Source organism: Mesoplodon bidens (genome assembly GCF_964165515.1).
Source record: "Mesoplodon bidens genome assembly, chromosome: 19".
Lineage (NCBI taxonomy): Eukaryota > Metazoa > Chordata > Mammalia > Artiodactyla > Ziphiidae > Mesoplodon > Mesoplodon bidens.
In genome coordinates, this window is record NC_138179.1 from 17,653,283 (window position 1) to 17,670,585 (window position 17,303).

A 17,303-nucleotide genomic window follows, 5' to 3' on the forward strand; every position below is an offset into this window, starting at 1 on the left:
TCCCCGGTAGCAGTTTATCACAGGTGAACCTTCCACACTGTCGGTTCTAAAGGTGTAAGGGCAACCCAGCGCTCCGGAAACCAGCACCAAGACTCAACTTGGAACTGGCTCGGTGGGTGCTGAGTTCTGTCCTGTCCGAGCAATGGGGTCCTCTGAGGCAGGGAATGCGGCCCCACCCATAGGCATCCAGGTCTTATCAGGAGGGGAGAGAGTGAGGGGCGCTGAAGGAGGACCCTGTGGTGTCGCCATTTACAAGACTCCGCCCTCAGAACTGGGGTAGGGAGTCGGCAAATAGGAGGGCACTTGTCGGGGAGAACCAGGTTCAAGCTGCCCGGAAGGGGAGGAGGGGACAGGGTCGCCGGGAGAACGCAACCGCTGTAGCCGGGGACCACCAGGGGCTCCCGAGAGTCTCGACCTTCCCGGCTGACCTGGGAGCCCACTCTAGCCCCACCCCTATCTTTCTTCTTCACGGTCCCCGCCCCGCAAATCCCCGCCCCTCGCTGGCCGATCGGCGATCGATCGCACTGTCTGCGCTCTCCTCGTTCTTCTAGCGCTGTCTTTTTGGTCCCAACGTGGGCCAGCTGGTGATGGCGGCGCTGGTTGCGGCCGAGGCCACAGAGTCCGGCAGCCGAAACGGCCCGGGCAGAGGTGGGTGCTATAAGGCTGCGGCCTCCGGACCTCGCATCTCGGGGTAGGGCCTCCAAGTCAGGGACAGGACCCTTTAATGGCGGCGGCGCGTTTCTCCTCCAGACCCGGAAGGCCTTGCCGTCGCTCGCTCTGGGCGGCTGTCGCTGGAGCCCAGGACGACAGGTCTTTTGCAGCCTTAGGGCACGATCGGGAGCAGCCCCTCCTAGGAGCTTGTAGTCCTTAAGTCGGAAACGCTACCCCCCCTGCCTTGGCGGGCAGACAGACGCCTGAAGACTCACGGATAAGACGTACCCGACGGGGAGGGAAGGAGCCAGGCGCGTTGCCCCGGGCATTCCACAAGTGTGCCTTCGGGGAATGCTTCAGGAAAGATGCACAAGGTTTCATTCACCTGGCACTTATTGAGCGCCCGCTGAATGCCAGGCCTGTGCTAGGTGCAGGGACTGGACTGCAGCCCTGCCCTCAGGGATCTCACAGTCTACCGAGGAATGCTGACGTAAACAGAAGGTTACAGCCAAATGAAAAGGAAGCGCCTACTGGCCCTTGGGACAAATCGAGCTGCTACGACTAGCAGCTCCCACACCCCGACATCCACAAAGGGCTTGGGCCTCTGCCAGAGGAGCTTCTGAGAGGGGCGGTCCCAGAGACGCAGGCTTGTGTTTCATGGCCTTTGAAACATCTGAACAAGTACCATAGCAGTGGTAACATTCAAATCTGGACTTAGGGTCCCAAGCCTGCCATTCTAGTTCTCCACTGCACCATCACCACCACCACAGAGGCTGAAGTGTCAGGTCTGGCAGGATCCCTGGCAGAAGTTCTGGCAAATAGTACAGGCTCAATAAATATTCGCTGAATAAATCATTTCTCTCCTTGTCACATTCCCAAACTGTCTGGTGCCTAAAGGGAGACCAGGGTTGGGCTAAACTGAATTGTGGGGAGTAGGATGCAGATGAAGGGCTGCAGCCTTCGTAAAGGGCTACAATGTTTCTTCTCCTTTAATCAGGGGTTTGTAATTATTTGTGTACCTGCATTTGCCTCCACTAGACTACTAGCCCCTAAAGGGCAAGGTCACTTTTCTGTCCTTACCTGTTTGCCCACAGTCCTGACTAGAGTGTATTCTTTCCATCCTTCCTGGGGTGGGAAGTGGGGTAGAATGATGGAACTGGGGAATTTGTTAAGTCAGTTAAATGTATGGTGTTTATTTCCCTTTTGAATGAGGAGAGGGAAGAGTGCAGGAATTAACCAGTGTAGACATAGTCAGAGGGACTCAAGTAAGGAAGGCAGTCTTTTAAATTAGTACTTAAAACAGTTTGCTTATAGATCTCATATCTAGGATCTCAGAACTTCAAGGTGTTCTCAGGGGCTGGGAGGAGAGGGACGTTTTCCCAGACTGGTTGGGCTGGCTGGGCTCTTGGGGTTTCCTCAGGATTGTTCTCTATCAAGGAGCGGTTGTGTGGACTTTTTTTTCATTTGCCTCTCAGTTGAGTCCCCTAGTGTCAGCTTACTCTCCTGAGGTAAGAGCTGAGCCACACACTCAAGTCCTTGATTCCCAATAATCTCATAACATGGAAATTAATTATACAGATTTCCTCCTAGCTTAATGGGTTGTCTTTCCAGCTTCAGGATGAACTCAGTGGGGAAGAAGGCTGGGCCACTCCCCTTGGCATCTAGGATCTGGGCCTTAAACTTGGGTGGTGTTAACAGCTCACTCAGGTCTGGCTGTGGTTTAGGCCAGGCACCAACCAACTCAGGCCTTGCATTCGTCCTAGGTCGAGCCCCTCGGGGCCGCTTGGCCAATCAGATACCCCCTGAGATCCTGAACAATCCCCAGCTGCAGGCAGCCATTCAAGTCCTGCCTTCCAACTATAACTTTGAGATTCCCAAGACCATCTGGAGGATCCAACAGGCCCAGGCCAAGAAGGGTGAGCCCATAAGCTTTGAGCGGGGATGGGGGAGGAGAGGTTGCCTGGCCGAGCCAGGGGCAGTGTCCCCATCCCAGTCTCTTCCCAGCCTTCTGCTCACGTCTCTGCTCTGTCTTGCAGTGGCCTTACAAATGCCTGAAGGCCTCCTCCTCTTCGCCTGTACCATTGTGGATATTTTGGAAAGGTGAGCCTTGGGCCACTGACGAAGCTGAACCAAGACCTTCCCCATGTCCATTACAGCTCTGCCTGTTGGCATCATTTTTTCCTTCTGGACTTCTGCCTTACCGTGTTCCTTCCCACAGCCATACACACACCAAGGGAAAACCCCCAAACTAAACTCCTAGCCTGCTGCAATCCCTGCTTGTCTCTATAACTCTCCCCTTCCCTAGAAGAAATCGGGAGGGAGAAATGAGTCAATTCCAGTATCTTCAAAGGTGGGCCCACAGCAGGTGGTGGAGCCTGAGGAAGAAGCTAAGAGTCCTCAGAGTTGACCCTGCAGTGGGCTGGGTGGTCAGCATGGGGTCTGGCTTGGGGGAAACTTTTTCTCTGGCACATTTGGAGGAGTGAGGCAGGAGGGGCTTGGCAGAGGGAGAAGCGCATCGGAGATGGTATTCAGTTCCTCTGCCTCCCTCATCTGAGTTTCTTCAACACAGTGAGCCATCCTTGGGGGGGGGGGGTGAGTGCTCAGCCATTTGGAACCAGCACAGGAACAGGGAGGGCGAAAGAAGAAAGGGGAGGTCACCTCGTGATGGGAACCTCCCACTCCCCTGCTGCCGCCCTACCCCCACCCGGCTCCTCATCCCCGCAGCCACAGACTCACTTCCCTGCTCCCACCCTCTTGCCCCTTGGGGATGCTCTCTGGGGCTCGGGCCAATTTGCATACATTTTAATCTATAAAAAATTAAGTGCTCTGGCTGACTCAGACGCCTGGGCTGCATTCTAAGGAGCTGAATTATCTACTTCTGTGCACAGCCTGATTTGGGGAGGTGGGGGAGCTGCCTGGCAGCAGCTCAGCTTTTCGCACCACACCCCCAGGAGAGGAATGGGGAGACCCCCTGACACTGAGCCAGACTCCATGCCCCAGGGGTGGGTCTCAGGGAAGAGCTAGTCCTCTGGCCCCATTCCTGTGGTGAGTTCAGGGAGAGTGGGGTCTTCCCCAGCCACCCATCCCCCAGTGATTCAGGCCTGGCAGCAGATCCCATGGCAGTGTGCTGGCCAGAGCCCACTCTTCCTGACGCATGAGGTGTGTGGGTGGCGCCATGTGCTGCGGAGGAGCTGTCCACGGGTCCCCCCATCCCGGGCACAGAGGGCCCCGACTAAGGGTGGGGAGGTAGCAGGGGGTCTGGGCGATGGGGAGGCTATGTGTATCCCCACACGCGTGCCCACACACACGTCACGGTGCCAGGGTGTGGGAGTGGGTGTCTTCACCCCTGTGTGCATGCTCATTGCTCTGGGTGGGAGGAGTTGGGGCGGCGGAGGTCTGTGTTTGACCCCCTGTATGCCAGGCTGAGGGTTGGGGGTCCCTCTTGCAGTCTGAGCCTGGGCAGAGGAATAAGGTTGCTAGAGTCCGTCCTCATACCGCTACGGTTCCAGGAGCTGCTGCCAGGCCTGGGGGAGGTAGCAGCTGGGCCCCTCCTACTCTCTTGGCAGAAGTGGCAGCTGCCAACCCAAGGGATTGGGAGAGGTAGGGAGAGTGGAGCTGGGCCCTGAGATACCTCCACAGTTAGGTTCTCTGCTACCTCCTTGTGTCACTGTCCCATTGTTCCCCACCCCGACAGGTTCACGGAGGCTGAAGTGCTGGTGATGGGTGATGTGACCTACGGGGCTTGCTGTGTGGATGACTTTACCGCAAGGGCCCTGGGAGCTGACTTCCTGGTGCACTATGGCCACAGCTGCCTGGGTACGGCAGACCAGGACACCCACACCCTGGCAGGGAGGTGGGACTGCACGCTCATCCCCATCACAGTGCCTTGTCCTGCTTGTATGCACAAGGTCCCTCCCGGTTTCTGGGATGGCCTTGGCCTTCCTGCACTGCAGGTGAATCTTTCCTTTGGATTTGGTTGCCTTGGAAACCATGCTGCCATCCCAGATGCGGGTGTTTGAAAGGCTGTTGGTGGTAGAGCAGGCTGCGCCCCCAGCCGAGTGACAGAGATGGAGCTTCTCAAAGACCCATGACAACACCCTCCCCACCGCCCCCAGCCCCTCCCTCTAACCCTCAGGCTAAAGCCACTGGTCCTGGCTACTCAGAAACCTCGGCCCGGGCCAGGCCCTCTGCCCCTCCTGCCTTCTAGAACAGTCTCCTGAACTCTTCCCTCCTCCCAGTTCCCATGGACACCTCGGCCCAAGACTTCCGGGTGCTGTATGTCTTTGTGGACATCCGGATAGACACTACCCACCTCCTGGACTCTATCCGCCTCACCTTTCCCCCAGCCAGTGCCCTTGCGCTGGTCAGCACCATTCAGTTTGTGTCAACTTTGCAGGTAAGTGGGCAGACAGTGGCCAGTCTCCAGGCTCTTCCTGGATCCCCATGGCAGGTGCTCCAGGCTGGTCCTATGGCCCTGCCTCTCCTTCCCCATCCACTTGCTTCCCTTCCCTCATTATCCCTACAGGCAGCTGCCCAAGAGCTGAAAGCTGAGTATCGTGTGAGTGTCCCACAGTGCAAGCCCCTGTCCCCTGGGGAGATCCTGGGCTGCACGTCCCCCCGTCTACCCAAGGAGGTGGAGGCTGTTGTGTAAGTGAAACATGGGGTGTCAGTCATAGAGACACAAGAAATGTACCCTAGGAGGGAGCTGAGGTTCATCATTCAGGAAAGGAAACTGAGTCTAAAGCTCCTTAGCCATTCGCTCAAGGTCACCTTGCAAGATGGGGACCAAATAGGGTTTCAGGTTTCCTGTCTCCCTCTCCAGTGCTCTGTCCAGCATCCAGAAGGCTATGCCCAGGGTGGAGCAGGAATCAGGGCCTGATGGGGGGATGAGGGTGGGCTAGAAATGGTGGGACTATAATTGGAGAAGATGGATGGGCACGCCCAGGCTGCAGCCCTATTAATTTAGCATCCGGACAGCTAACAAGCAGGAGCAGCATGTCTCCTGCTGCCTAATTATTTTAGGTAATGGAAATGCTTAATGTTGTGTGAACGCAGCCAGCCCCAGAGCCGACAGCTCCCCCGGCTAAGACTGGGTAGGGGAGCCCCATTCCCAGCTAATGGCAGGGAAGGAGGGAGGGGCACTCCTCTGGCTCAGCCCCACCTCTGGGGCTGCTGATGCTGCTCCCACAAGCCTTGCTGCACCCACACAGCACATCCCTGCCCCTAGCAGGCCCACATCAGGGCCTTCCCCAGCCCAGACCTGGTAGCCCTGCTCCCTGAGGGGCATTCTTCCTGTGCCTGTGCCTACATAACTCTGAGCTCATAGATGCCTACCCCTGGGGGCGTCATGGTGTGTGTTGGAAGGAGGGACACTGAGTGTTGGCCATTCATCAAAATTTGGTCTGATCTCCAAGACAGAAGGAGCTGCCATGCAGATTGTCTTCCATGCTCTGGCCTCTCCATGGTCTGGGAAGGTACTGTTAGGGACAGCATCTCCTAGGCATGCTTGGTACAGCCTGATGGGTAAGCCTGGAATCAAATCCCAGATGTACTGCTTAATAGCTGTGGGACTTTGGGCAAGCTTCTTAACATCCCTGAGCCTCACTTGTATCTTCTGTGGAATGGGGATACTATAGGTAGCAGCTTGGAGGGTTACCTGATAGGACTGAGTGAAGTCATACATTCACTGGGTGTTTAGCCCAGGCCTGGTACACGGAAGGCACAAGCCCAGTAAACAGTGGCTGTTATTACAACTCAGTAACTGGACCCAAGAGCTAGTTTGGGCAGAGAGTAGCCAGTATATACCCTGAAAGCTCATTTATGGCATAGATGACACCCTGAACACTACTTCCCACATCTATATTGAGCTAGGTGAGGGAGAATCTGTCCCTCCACCTCCAAGTTAGGATCTAGATCTAGAGCCTTACCGTGGTCTTGGCTGTCCCTTTACTCTTCCCCCAGAAGGTCGGGGTGGGGAGAGGTGCAGTTCTTAGATTCTGTATTACCTAGCTAGAGGGGCCTTAATGGTCATCCAATTCAAACTTATTTCACGTGTGAAAAAACCAGGACGGGGTCTCCCCTGGTGGTGCAGTGGTTAAGAATCCGCCTGCCAATGCAGGGGACACGGGTTCCATCCCTGGTCCAGGAAGATCCCACATGGGGCGGAGCATCTAAGCCCGTGCGCCGCAACTACTGAAGCCCACGTGCCTAGAGCCCGCGAGCCACAACAAGAGAAGCCAGCTCAATGAGAAGCCCGTGCACCACAACAAAGAGTAGACCCCACTCACCGCAACTAGAGAAAGCCGGCACGCGGCAACGAAGACCCAGTATAGCCGAAACAAAAACAAAAAACAGGGCGGGTGGGGTGGCGTGGGGTGGGGTGGGGTGGGGTGGGGTGGGGTGGGGTGAGGGGGGCGGTGTGTGTGAAATGATGCTTTGTCCCAGTTCACATACACAGTCAGCAGCATAGCCAAGAACTCAGTCCTCTGGACCTCCGAGCCAGTGCCTGCTTCTTCTGGTGCCCCACCCCACACTTACTGTCCCCTTTCTCCCCCCTGCAGATATCTTGGAGATGGCCGCTTCCATCTGGAGTCTGTCATGATTGCCAACCCCAGTGTCCCCGCTTATCGGTATGGACTGAGCTGGGCTGACCAGCTGGGAAGGGGGTGGGGTTCTCTGCCACTGAAACCCTCAGTCAGCCCAAACTTCCTCATCCCTTGGCCACTTAACAGCCCCCGGCCCTAAGGATCTGAGGCACTTGGGTTCTGAATCTGGGTATCAGGAGAAGGGCTGCTGCTGCACAGCACCTACCCATCCCCTGGAATCACACCTGGATCCTAGACCCCTCTCCCACTCTTGCCTGCTCGAGTTGTGGAACTGATCTTCCCAACGACAATCTCTGCTCTTGCCTCTGTTCTTAATTGCCTGCATGGAGCCTGAGGGTTCAGGAGACCAAGGGGCCCAGTCAGGGAGCTGTGTATATAGCACAAATCCTGTAAGTGGCTGTCACTGTGACCATGACAGCTTCTTTTCCAGATACGACCCGTACAGCAAAGTCCTGTCCAGAGAGCACTATGACTACCAGCGCATGCAGGCCAACCGCCAAGAAGCCATAGCCACTGCCCGCTCAGCTAAATCCTGGGGTCTCATCCTGGGCACTTTGGGCCGCCAGGGCAGTCCCAAGATTCTGGAGGTCAGAGGGCTCAGGATGGCCTCTGGAAAAGAGGACTAAGTGGGAACCGAGCTGGGAAAATCAGTAGCCTAAGGGATTTAGCTTTGGCTGCTTGATCGTGGGGACCCCAGCTCTGCTTCTGTCTCCCAACAGCACCTGGAATCTCGGCTCCGAGCCTTGGGCCTTCCCTTCGTGAGGCTGCTGCTCTCTGAGATCTTCCCCAGCAAGCTTAGCCTTCTTCCTGAGGTGGATGTGTACGTTTCCCCACCTTTCCTGTCTAGCTATGACTGGCTAAAAAAGCTTAGAGTCTGGGTCCTTCCCAGCACCTGTTGAAGGCTGGAGTCGGTGCTTCCATGATCATGGAATTTCAGTGTTAACAGAGCACCCGTCCAGCAGGGACTACCCTTGGCTGTGGGTCTTCCCTACTTTGTCTGGCTTGGGGGCTCACAGGCAACGGCAGCATCATAGTCATTCTGCGTGAGATGAGTTGGAGGGGTGGTTGGCACCTGCACTGTACCAGGCACTAAATTTGATTCTGGGGATACTATTGCACATGAGCTGCCCAGGCCCTCCCTTCAGAAAGTTCATAGTCAGTGGAGGAAACAGGAGAAAACAAGCAACACCATAGTGTTATTCTTTTTTTTTTTTTAAATAAATGTATTTATTTTTGGCTGTGTTGGGTCTTCGTCGCTTGGCATGGGCTTTTTCTAGTCGCGGCGAACGGGGGCTACTCTTCGTCGCGGTGCGGTGGCTTCTCGTTGCGGAGCACGGGCTCTAGGCACGCAGGCTTCAGTAGTTGTGGCTCGCGGGCGCTACAGTGCAGGCTCAGTAGTTGTGGCGCACAGGCTTAGCTGCTCCGCAGCATGTGGAATCTTCCTGGACCAGGGCTCGAACCCGTGTCCCCTGCATTGGCAGGTGGATTCTTTTTTTTTTTTTTTTTTTGCTGTACGCGGGCCTCTCACTGCTGTGGCCTCTCCCGTTGCGGAGCACAGGCTCCGGACACACAGGCTCCGCGGCCATGGCTCGCGGGCCCAGCCGCTCCGCGGCATGTGGGATCTTCCGGGATAGGGGCACGAACCCGTGTCCCCTGCATCGGCAGGCGGACTCTCAACCACTGCGCCACCAGGGAAGCCCGGCAGGTGGATTCTTAACCACTGTGCCACCAGGGAAGTCCCCATAGTGTTATTCTAAACAGTAGTAGGTGACAGTCTTTACTTTAGAATAGTAAGCATGCATTGGCTGTGTTGGGCACACAGCCATGTTCTTCAGCATGCTGCCCAGGAACAGGGGGGCCCCCCCTTTGATCTGACGTGACTTCCCCTCCCAGGTGGGTGCAGGTGGCATGTCCACGCCTCTCCATTGACTGGGGCACAGCCTTCCCCAAGCCGCTGCTCACACCCTATGAGGTAACACCACGTTTTGAAAATCCCTGGGAGAGAGTGGGCTTTGCTCCTAGTTCTGTGGGTGGGTGGGCAGCACTTAGTTACAGCTGAGCCACTTCCTAGCTGTGTGGCCTTGGAAGTCCCTTCACCTCTCTGAACCTCACATTTCCTCTCTGTGCTATAGGGATATAATAGGACCTTCGTAGGCCGTCGTGAGGGCAGAATTAAATAATCCTGCGTAGAAAAATGTTGGCAGATGTCACTGTCCGGTGTTTCTCCTCTAGGCGGCAGTGGCCCTGAGGGACATTCCCTGGCAGCAGCCCTACCCTATGGACTTCTACGCCGGCAGCTCCTTGGGGCCGTGGACCGTGAACCACGGGCAGGATCGGCTGCTCCAGCACCCGGGCCGGCCGGCGCTGGGGAAGGTAGGAAGGAACCTCAAGGAGGGCGGAGAGGCTTGGGCGCGGCCAGACATTGGCCGCCTCCTTGGTGACGCGAGCCGAGCCCGCCGCCCTGCGGCCGCTACGGGAAATGCGTGTCAGCGGGGTGGGGAACGTCGCGGAAGCGAGACCGTGACCAAAGTCGGCCACCTCAGGTTCAGGAGAGGCCCGCGCGCCCCTTTCCAGCCGTGGCTTGCGAGGCTTGCAGCTGCAGAGACGAGGAGGTCGCGCCGCTCGCTCCCTGAAACGCTCCTTGGTCCCAGGTATCAGCCCCAGCTCTGGCCGGGCCGCACCCGCTCTCCGTTGTCATGGCAACGCCCACTCTCTCTGAGGCCCGCCTCCAGGGTGGTGCCGGCATTGGGTCCCGCCCCCTTACGTTCAACTTCCGCTCGGGGGAAAGACCGCTTCCGGTCCCTTGCGCTTGCCCAAAATTATGGCTACGTCCCCGCCTTTGCGAGTCTTGTGTCTGGCCGGTTTTCGGCAGAGCGAGCGGGGCTTCCGCGAGAAGACTGGAGCGCTGCGGAAGGCGCTGCGGGGTCGCGCAGAGCTCGTGTGCCTCAGCGGCCCGCACCTGGTCGCGGACACAGCGGGCCCTGAGGGCGCCGGGCCACACCCCGGTGAGATGAGCCCTGCCCGGAAATGCGCTCAGAGTCTTCTCTGTCTTGCCTCGTCCCCGTAACGCCTGCCTGCACACAGCCACCCTGTCCCTCCCCTCATTCCTGCCACCCTCCCACCTCATTCTGCCTATGCCCTCCATCCCTCCCACCCCAGCCCCTCGCTCAAATTCCAGCCTGGCCCTCCCAGACTTCCACCTTGTCTCCTCTCCAGGTCAGTCTGTTCCCCGCCTCATTTTCCCCAGACTTTCTTCTCTCCTCAGCGTCCTCTCTTTCCCTCACTCCCTTTCTCATTTCTTTCCCCCTGGATTTCCCCTCGTCCTAACTCTGAACTCTCCCCCTCACCGCTGTAGGGCCCTGCCCTCCGGAGGAGCAACCTCGAGGCTGGTGGTTTTCCAAACAGGAGACAGACGTTTTCTCGGCACTGGAAGAGCCCACGGTGTGCAGAGGTCTGGAGGAAGCCCTGGGAACGGTGGCACAGGCACTGAGCAAGCTGGGGCCTTTCGATGGGATCCTTGGTTTCAGCCAGGGGGCCGCGCTAGCAGCTCTTGTGTGTGCCCTTGGCCAAGCCGGCGATCCCCGCTTCCCTTTGCCCCGGTTTATCATCCTGGTATCTGGTTTCTGTCCCCGGGGCCTTGGCCTCAAGGAAGCCATCCTGCAGGGCCCCTTGTCACTGCCTTCCCTCCATGTTTTTGGGGACACCGACCGCGTCATCCCCTCTCAGGAGAGTATGCAACTGTGTAGCCGATTCGCTGGAGCCATCGCCCTCACCCACTCTGGTGGCCACTTCATTCCGGCAGCCGCAGCCCAGCGCCAGGCCTACCTCCAGTTCTTGGACCAGTTTGCAGAGTGACAGATCAACAAATGCCTTTGCCTCTGCGTTCCCGCTCCACTCCCCATCCCCTAATGGGGACACATGATCTTGATGCAATCTCTATAATCCCTGTCCTCCCCTTCTTTCCCCTACTGTGACCTCAAGAGACAAATATCAATACTTAAGACTCAAATTATATAAGCCCAGCTCTGCACTCAAGAAAAAGAGGATTAGGAGGCCTAATGGACTTTGACCATGGCATCTGATATTCAAATATAAAAAAGGTCAGTGGAGCCCTGGATGAGTGGAGAGTAACACGAAAAGCAGAGACTGGCAGCACTGTGACTGGTACAAAATAAAGTGGTGATTTGGATTTTGAGCATCGTTTCCCTGGTATACACAGCAAAACTCATTTTATTAAAAAAATAATAAAAGTGGATTCCTGGCCATCCACACAGCCTCCAGGGCAGCACCAAGCAGGGAGGTGTTTCCAGTTATGAACCCCCAGGACAAGCTCATGCATGTGTGCACGTAGACACTTACACATTACTGGTGAAAGTCTTAAGTCCCAACCTGAAAGAAAGGAGGCCTCCCTGAAGCAGGGAAGAATTTACATCTGAGAAGTCTGGGGAAGAGATCAATTGGCAGGGCTCTGCCTGGGCCATACTGAGTTTTGGCTTCCTCCATCCTGATCCCTAAGAGTTGTGTGTTGGCCTGTCAAAACCTGGCTTCATATGTTCTCTGCTTTCTCCACCATAAGTCTTACCCCTCCGAACTATGAGCTTGAAGGGTGGGATGGTGCTAGACCTTAGACCTTGATGGAAGCCAAAGATAGCACAGAAGTAACCTTCTTCCAAACTTGGCCCTGTTTGAAGCGTTTGAGATTGATGCTACTCTGTAGAGATTGCAGCCAAGACCTAAGCAGCCCATCTGGCTTGAAAGTGGTGTTTTTCCTAGACACTCTAAAGACTGCTCAATTCAGCCATTTCCCCCACTTCCAGGGCCTTCATCCCCAGCCTGCCCTGCCTCTGCAGACTCACCAGCTTGTTCCTTTTCTGGAAGTTCGCAACAGGCCCTATCTGGCCCTCAAGCATGGCTGCCCCAAGTAGTTTAGTAATTGAGCAGGAATTGAGATTAGGAGATTGTAGCACAAATACTCTAGCCCATCCTGAGACGACAAGACAAATAGTCTGAAATCACCTGAAATTCTGAGTTCTTCACAACGGACAGCAGCTGTCCAAGATTTTTTAAAAAGAAAAAAAAAAAAAAAAAAAAGGAGTTACCTGCCCAGACAGACCCAGTTTACTGAGTCTGGAACCTTTACAGCAGAAAGTGGGGTTGGGGAGAAAGTTCTCTCTTGGTACAGTCTGCTACTGCCTTGTTCTTGGGGTTTTTTTTGTTTTGTTTTTGGTTGTTTTAAAGGGAGATCCCTTCCTTGGCAAAAGGAAGAGACTCTGAAATGGACTGAATTACTCCTATAGACCTGTTTGTTGGCTTTGGCCCATAGAATTTTAGAAAAAGTTGGGATTATGATACTTAAAAATTTTGGAATTTCACACAAATTCAGATTCTTGGCTTCTCTGGAAATAAGCAGTTCAGAATGGAAAGCAGTGAGTAGATCGGCAACTAAGGGCTCACGTGCCTTCGTGGCAATCACACAGCAAGGCCCCAAGCGGTGAAAATGAGGCCAACTTGCATACCACAGCTGCTGCTACTTGGGATTATTGGAAGGAGTAAAGGAGAGAGGGAAAGACATTTGGGGAATAAATTTTAAGGCAGGGCTTAAAGTTGGAAGGGTGAAGGTGAAGACCAGAGCAGTGTCCGGTGGAGCAGGAGTGAGGAGATAAAAATTCCCCTGAGAATCAAAATGCCTGACCTAGAAGGAAACAGATCATGTGGTCCACTGGTTCCCAACAACTGAGATATGTCCTCTCCCATCATGCCCTCCAGGAACAATGGGGAATCTTAAGGGGTTATTCCTCCCACCCTCCACACAGATTCCATGGACCATTTGCATCAGGATCATGTTAAACCTTGGATTCCTGGGGCCAACTCCAGAGCTACTGGGACCCAGGAATCTGCATTTTGACAAACCATCCTGGTCATTCTCATGCAATGAAATACTTGAAAGCCACCGCCTTAGAGAGTAGAGTGTAAGTCTCTGGTAAATATGTGTAATTTTAAAAAGCCCCCCATGTGATTCTCATGCACTCCACTAGGGAGAGGGAAGAAGCTCTGTTAAGAATCATTGATCTAACATTTTCAACTAAGGAAAATGAGGTCTAGAGGATAGGAAGAGGAATATAATTTATTGAGTGCTAACTATGCCAGACGTGCTAAGCAGAAGCTTTAGTTAGCTAGTTTAATGTCACAACTTCATAAGGTAGATACTGTTATTAACCTAATTTTACAACTGAGGAAAGAGGCACAGAGAGGCTAAGTAACTTACCCAAAGTTGGATTCAGATCCAAGAACTCCCATTCTTGACCTTTACTAGTCATTGCTTTCTCTGCTGCTTCACAGAAGATGAGCAGAGAGGCCACCACTCACTACTCTGGGACAGTATGTCCTGCGTGGGCCTCACCTTCCTAATCCATAAAATAGGTTGGCGGTGCGGTGCCCTAAGTGATTTTCAAGATACTAAAAAACTCTAACATTGTACAGTCAGTCCTTTGGTTTTTTCCCCTCTCTGACCACCTTCAGGTGGGTTCAGACTGCAAAAGACTTTGTCTCTTCTTTTCAAAACATCCCTACCATTTCTCTTTTCTACCTCTCACTTCACCTTAGTTCCTAAAGCTCTTGGGAGAGAGAGTCCCTAAGCAAAGAACCCTCAATAGCCCCAGTCCTAGAGCTTCTGCTCAGAGAAATGTGTCCCCCTCCCCTGTTCATTCTAAGTGCCCAGAGCTGGGGTCTCCCACCACCCCCCCCCCCTTACAAGGACATAGTAGCCTAAGAAAATACTTAAGATCGAAATAGCTTTCTGCTGTTTGCAAAGATTTTTACTTACGTGATCTTATTTGGTCCTCACAACAGGCCTGCCAGAAACGAGGGATTATTATCTCAATTTACGGAAGGCTCAGAAACAACATGGCCCCTTAACAACCAGTTGATGGTGATGCCAGGTTGGACCGCCTGCTTCCCAGTGCACTACTCCCATGTGCACACACTACAGTCTGCCCACAGATGTCCACCGGATGCCAGAATCAGGTGCATTTTAATCCAAGACCTCAGTGTCCTTGGGTGGGAAGAAGACAATGTGTGGGTGTTGATTAGCTGTGAAACCAGCACCAGCTGCCTTAGAAGTAGTTTAGAAAAGGAGGGGCTATGGAGAGGTAGAGAAAAATTGGATTAATGGGTGGCAGGGCTGGGCTGCATTAACCATTCCCAACACTGTCCCTTGGGAGGTCCTGAACCCAATATCCAACAGTCAGCCCGTGGGTGATGATGGTGGTGGCAGGTGACATGCAGAATGTTTTTGAAGAGGTCATTGCTTACACTTCACTGGCCCAAGAGGACTTCAGCTCCTCCGATATTTACTCTCCCTCTTTTGGGTTAATTTGAGACATTGTCTAAAACTGGAATACAGCATCTAGAGATGGACTGAGGTGAGGATGCTGGTATGTTCAGACAACGGTTTAAGGACTGGTTAACTTTACAAGTTTTATGGCTTCCTGAGGGTTGGGGAACCCTTCTTATCGTTCAAGACCCAGAGGGAAAAAGAGAGGGAAGAGGAGTGAGGGAAGGCTGTGACTCCATCAGGACATGGGTTCAAGGTTTACCCTTTGCCCTCTGCCTACTCAGCTAGGGGTTCCTGGAAGAGTGAGGTCGTGGCGCATTCAGGAAAACTTTCCTCCGTCTACCCACTTCGGTCCCCAGGATGCAAACATTTTTCCAGGTCCTAGCAGCCTCCCTCCCACCAAGGAGTTAAAAAGAACACAAATCCCAGAACTACCCCTTCTCTCACAATCCCCTGGGTGCAGTACCTCGGCTAGGAGGACAGGACGGTCATTGAGGGGGACGGTCAGGCATACTCCGCAGACCGCGCTTCTTTCTCTGCCTTGGTGGATGCCCAGCTCCGGAGTAGCCCGCCTCCCTGTGCCTCACCTCCCGCCACCCCCGCAGACACATGGGCTCTCGACTCGCCGCCTCCGCTTCCTCCTGCTCCGAGCCTCCCCCATCCCGGCCCCGGCTGTGCGCTGCGCGGCGCGGCGCGTGGGCGTGCTGCGGGGCGACCATGGCTGTAGACTGTTACCTCCGGTTCCCACAGTAACAATCGAAAGCCACGGTTGCCCTGGAGACGCGGGGGCGGGGCGCGCGCTGCTGACGGCACCACGGCAGCTCCAGTTTGGCTGACGTCAGGACCGCGGAGTTGGGGGACGGCGGCGGCGCGGGCGGGGGACGGCGCTCGCGGCAGGGGCCGGGCGCTGGACTCCTGGGGCTATGAGATGTGCGTGTAGGCCGGCAGCCCCTCAGTAGCCCTTGGGGACTGGGGACGGGACGGCTCGATGGCGGTGCCCGCGCCGGATCAGCACCGCGGACAGCGGCGGCGCGGGCAGCGAGCTCGGGGCTGAGGGACCCTCGGGGACAGAGGGGCCGGGGGCGCGGCAGGTGGCCGGGTCCGCGGTCCTGGGGCGGGGCCAGGCGTCGGTGGCCGTGACTGGAGACTGTTACTGAGGGCGGCCCGGGCAGTAAGCAGTCTAGAGCCAAGGTGCCGGCGCGCTGCCCGGGCAGGGTGGCTCCGTCGCCCGCAGCTGGGGGCGCTGCTGCTCCTCCTCCCCCACATCTCCAGCCCTTCTCTGACCCAGCGCTTGCGGACAGGCACGTGGCCCTTGATGTCAAAACCCTGTGACGTCAAAGATGTCCCTGCAGAGAGGCACTTCCGGCTGCGGGGAGGGGGAGGGCGATGGGGGCGGGGCAGTCCGGCTGAGGCCCCGCCCCCGCCTGGTCCTGAGAGGACAGCTCCTCCTGCAGAGGCGGGAAGTTGGGGGCGCTGAGGGACCAGCTCGACGGGACGGGGAGGGGCGCCCCCGGCTGAATGAGGGGAGGGGTCCCGAGAAAGCCGCGGCCAGGTCGGCGGGTAGGTGGGCGTCTGTCTCTCGCCGGCACCCCAGCTCAGCCGACCGGGGGCAGCGAGGCTGAGTCACCGCTCTGCGGGGAGGAGAGGAGGGGGTGCATCTCCTGGGGCGCCGGCACCTTCGTCCCACTTTCTTGGGAGGATGGCGCAGGAGCTCCAGGAAGAGCCGCAGGGACTCTGAGGTCCGTCCTCTGATCGACGCTCCTCCGAAGTGGCTGCGTCTCCATCCGGGCGCAGGCAGGTGCTGCACAGGGTTCTGCGTACGCCTCCGGCTCCGGCTCCAGCAGTTGCGAGTGGACCATCGTCCCCTCCACCCCGTCCCTAACCCCACCCCTTAGGGGCCCCTCTAACCTGCAGCCTGTCGGCCTCCTCCTTGCCCTCCAGTCCGTGTCCGTGCATCGGTCCATCTGTCGCCCGTTGGTCGGTCAGTCTCGCTTACCTGTCGGCTGTATTGCGTCCGCGCCCGCTCGCCTCCCGCAGCCGGGCTGGCGCGGCGGCTTTTATAGGCGCGCATAGTACTCGTGCGGCGGCTCATTCATGCGGCCGCGGCTCCTACACACTGACGCGCTGCCGACGTCAGCAGGGAATTTAGGAAACGGGAAGAGGGGCTATTTATAGTGGCGAGGCGGGGTGGGGGGATGGGGTGGGGGGTTGGGGACCGAGGCGACGGGGAGCTGGGAGGGGGAGGAGGGCGCACGGAAGCAGGAACGGGGAGGGGAGCCCGCGCCCCCTGTACCGGTCTACAAGGGGTTAACTTTCCGGAACTGCGGGCTGGGGGCCCGCGAGAGGACAGTGCGGGGAGGGGGGACGGGTCCATTACAGATGTATTCACTCTGGGACACCTGGGGGCGCAACCCCACCCTCGCCCGGCCTTCCAAGGCCCTCACCCAGTAGCCCCCACTCCCACTCCTCAGTTCCTGGACCCGACGGCTCAGTGACGTCACAGGATGCCCCGCGGCGGCGTTATACCCCACAAGGCCACTGCGGTGTCGTCACCCTTGGGGGGGGTAGGGGGCAGGAGAGGAAGCTGGACCCTCAGAGGGGCCTCTGGCAGCATCTAGAGCTGTGGTGTCAGGGACATGAGGGAAGAGGAGTGGGGGAGCCCAGGGGTCTGGAAGGCTTTGTAGGAGGAGGCTGGGCCTGGAAGGAAAGGCTCA

At 56.4% G+C, this 17,303-nt stretch overlaps 2 protein-coding genes across 3 annotated transcripts; both read left to right on the top strand.

Annotated features, from left to right (window-relative positions):
• Window positions 1-516: 516 nt before the first annotated feature.
• DPH1 (diphthamide biosynthesis 1) lies at window positions 517-10,700 on the top strand (the record flags this gene model as incomplete). Of its 2 annotated transcripts, XM_081219008.1 has the most annotated exons (13): window positions 517-648; window positions 2,415-2,567; window positions 2,688-2,751; window positions 4,346-4,467; window positions 4,890-5,047; window positions 5,177-5,298; window positions 7,212-7,280; window positions 7,687-7,843; window positions 7,976-8,076; window positions 9,150-9,228; window positions 9,489-9,629; window positions 9,800-9,907; window positions 10,612-10,700. In XM_081219008.1, the coding sequence occupies 12 exons, from the start codon at window positions 588-590 to the stop codon at window positions 9,887-9,889; spliced, it is 1,317 nt and encodes a 438-aa protein (XP_081075134.1). In that variant the 3' UTR covers window positions 9,890-9,907; window positions 10,612-10,700. The 2 variants fall into 2 exon arrangements, with proteins under 2 accessions (XP_081075134.1, XP_081075133.1); XM_081219007.1 differs by lacking the exon at window positions 517-648 and having other exon boundaries at window positions 2,246-2,567.
• On the top strand, window positions 9,919-11,451 carry OVCA2 (OVCA2 serine hydrolase domain containing). Its single transcript, XM_081219016.1, has 2 exons — window positions 9,919-10,261; window positions 10,612-11,451. The coding sequence occupies exons 1-2, from the start codon at window positions 10,078-10,080 to the stop codon at window positions 11,109-11,111; spliced, it is 684 nt and encodes a 227-aa protein (XP_081075142.1). The 5' UTR covers window positions 9,919-10,077; the 3' UTR covers window positions 11,112-11,451.
• The last annotated feature ends 5,852 nt before the right edge of the window (window positions 11,452-17,303 follow it).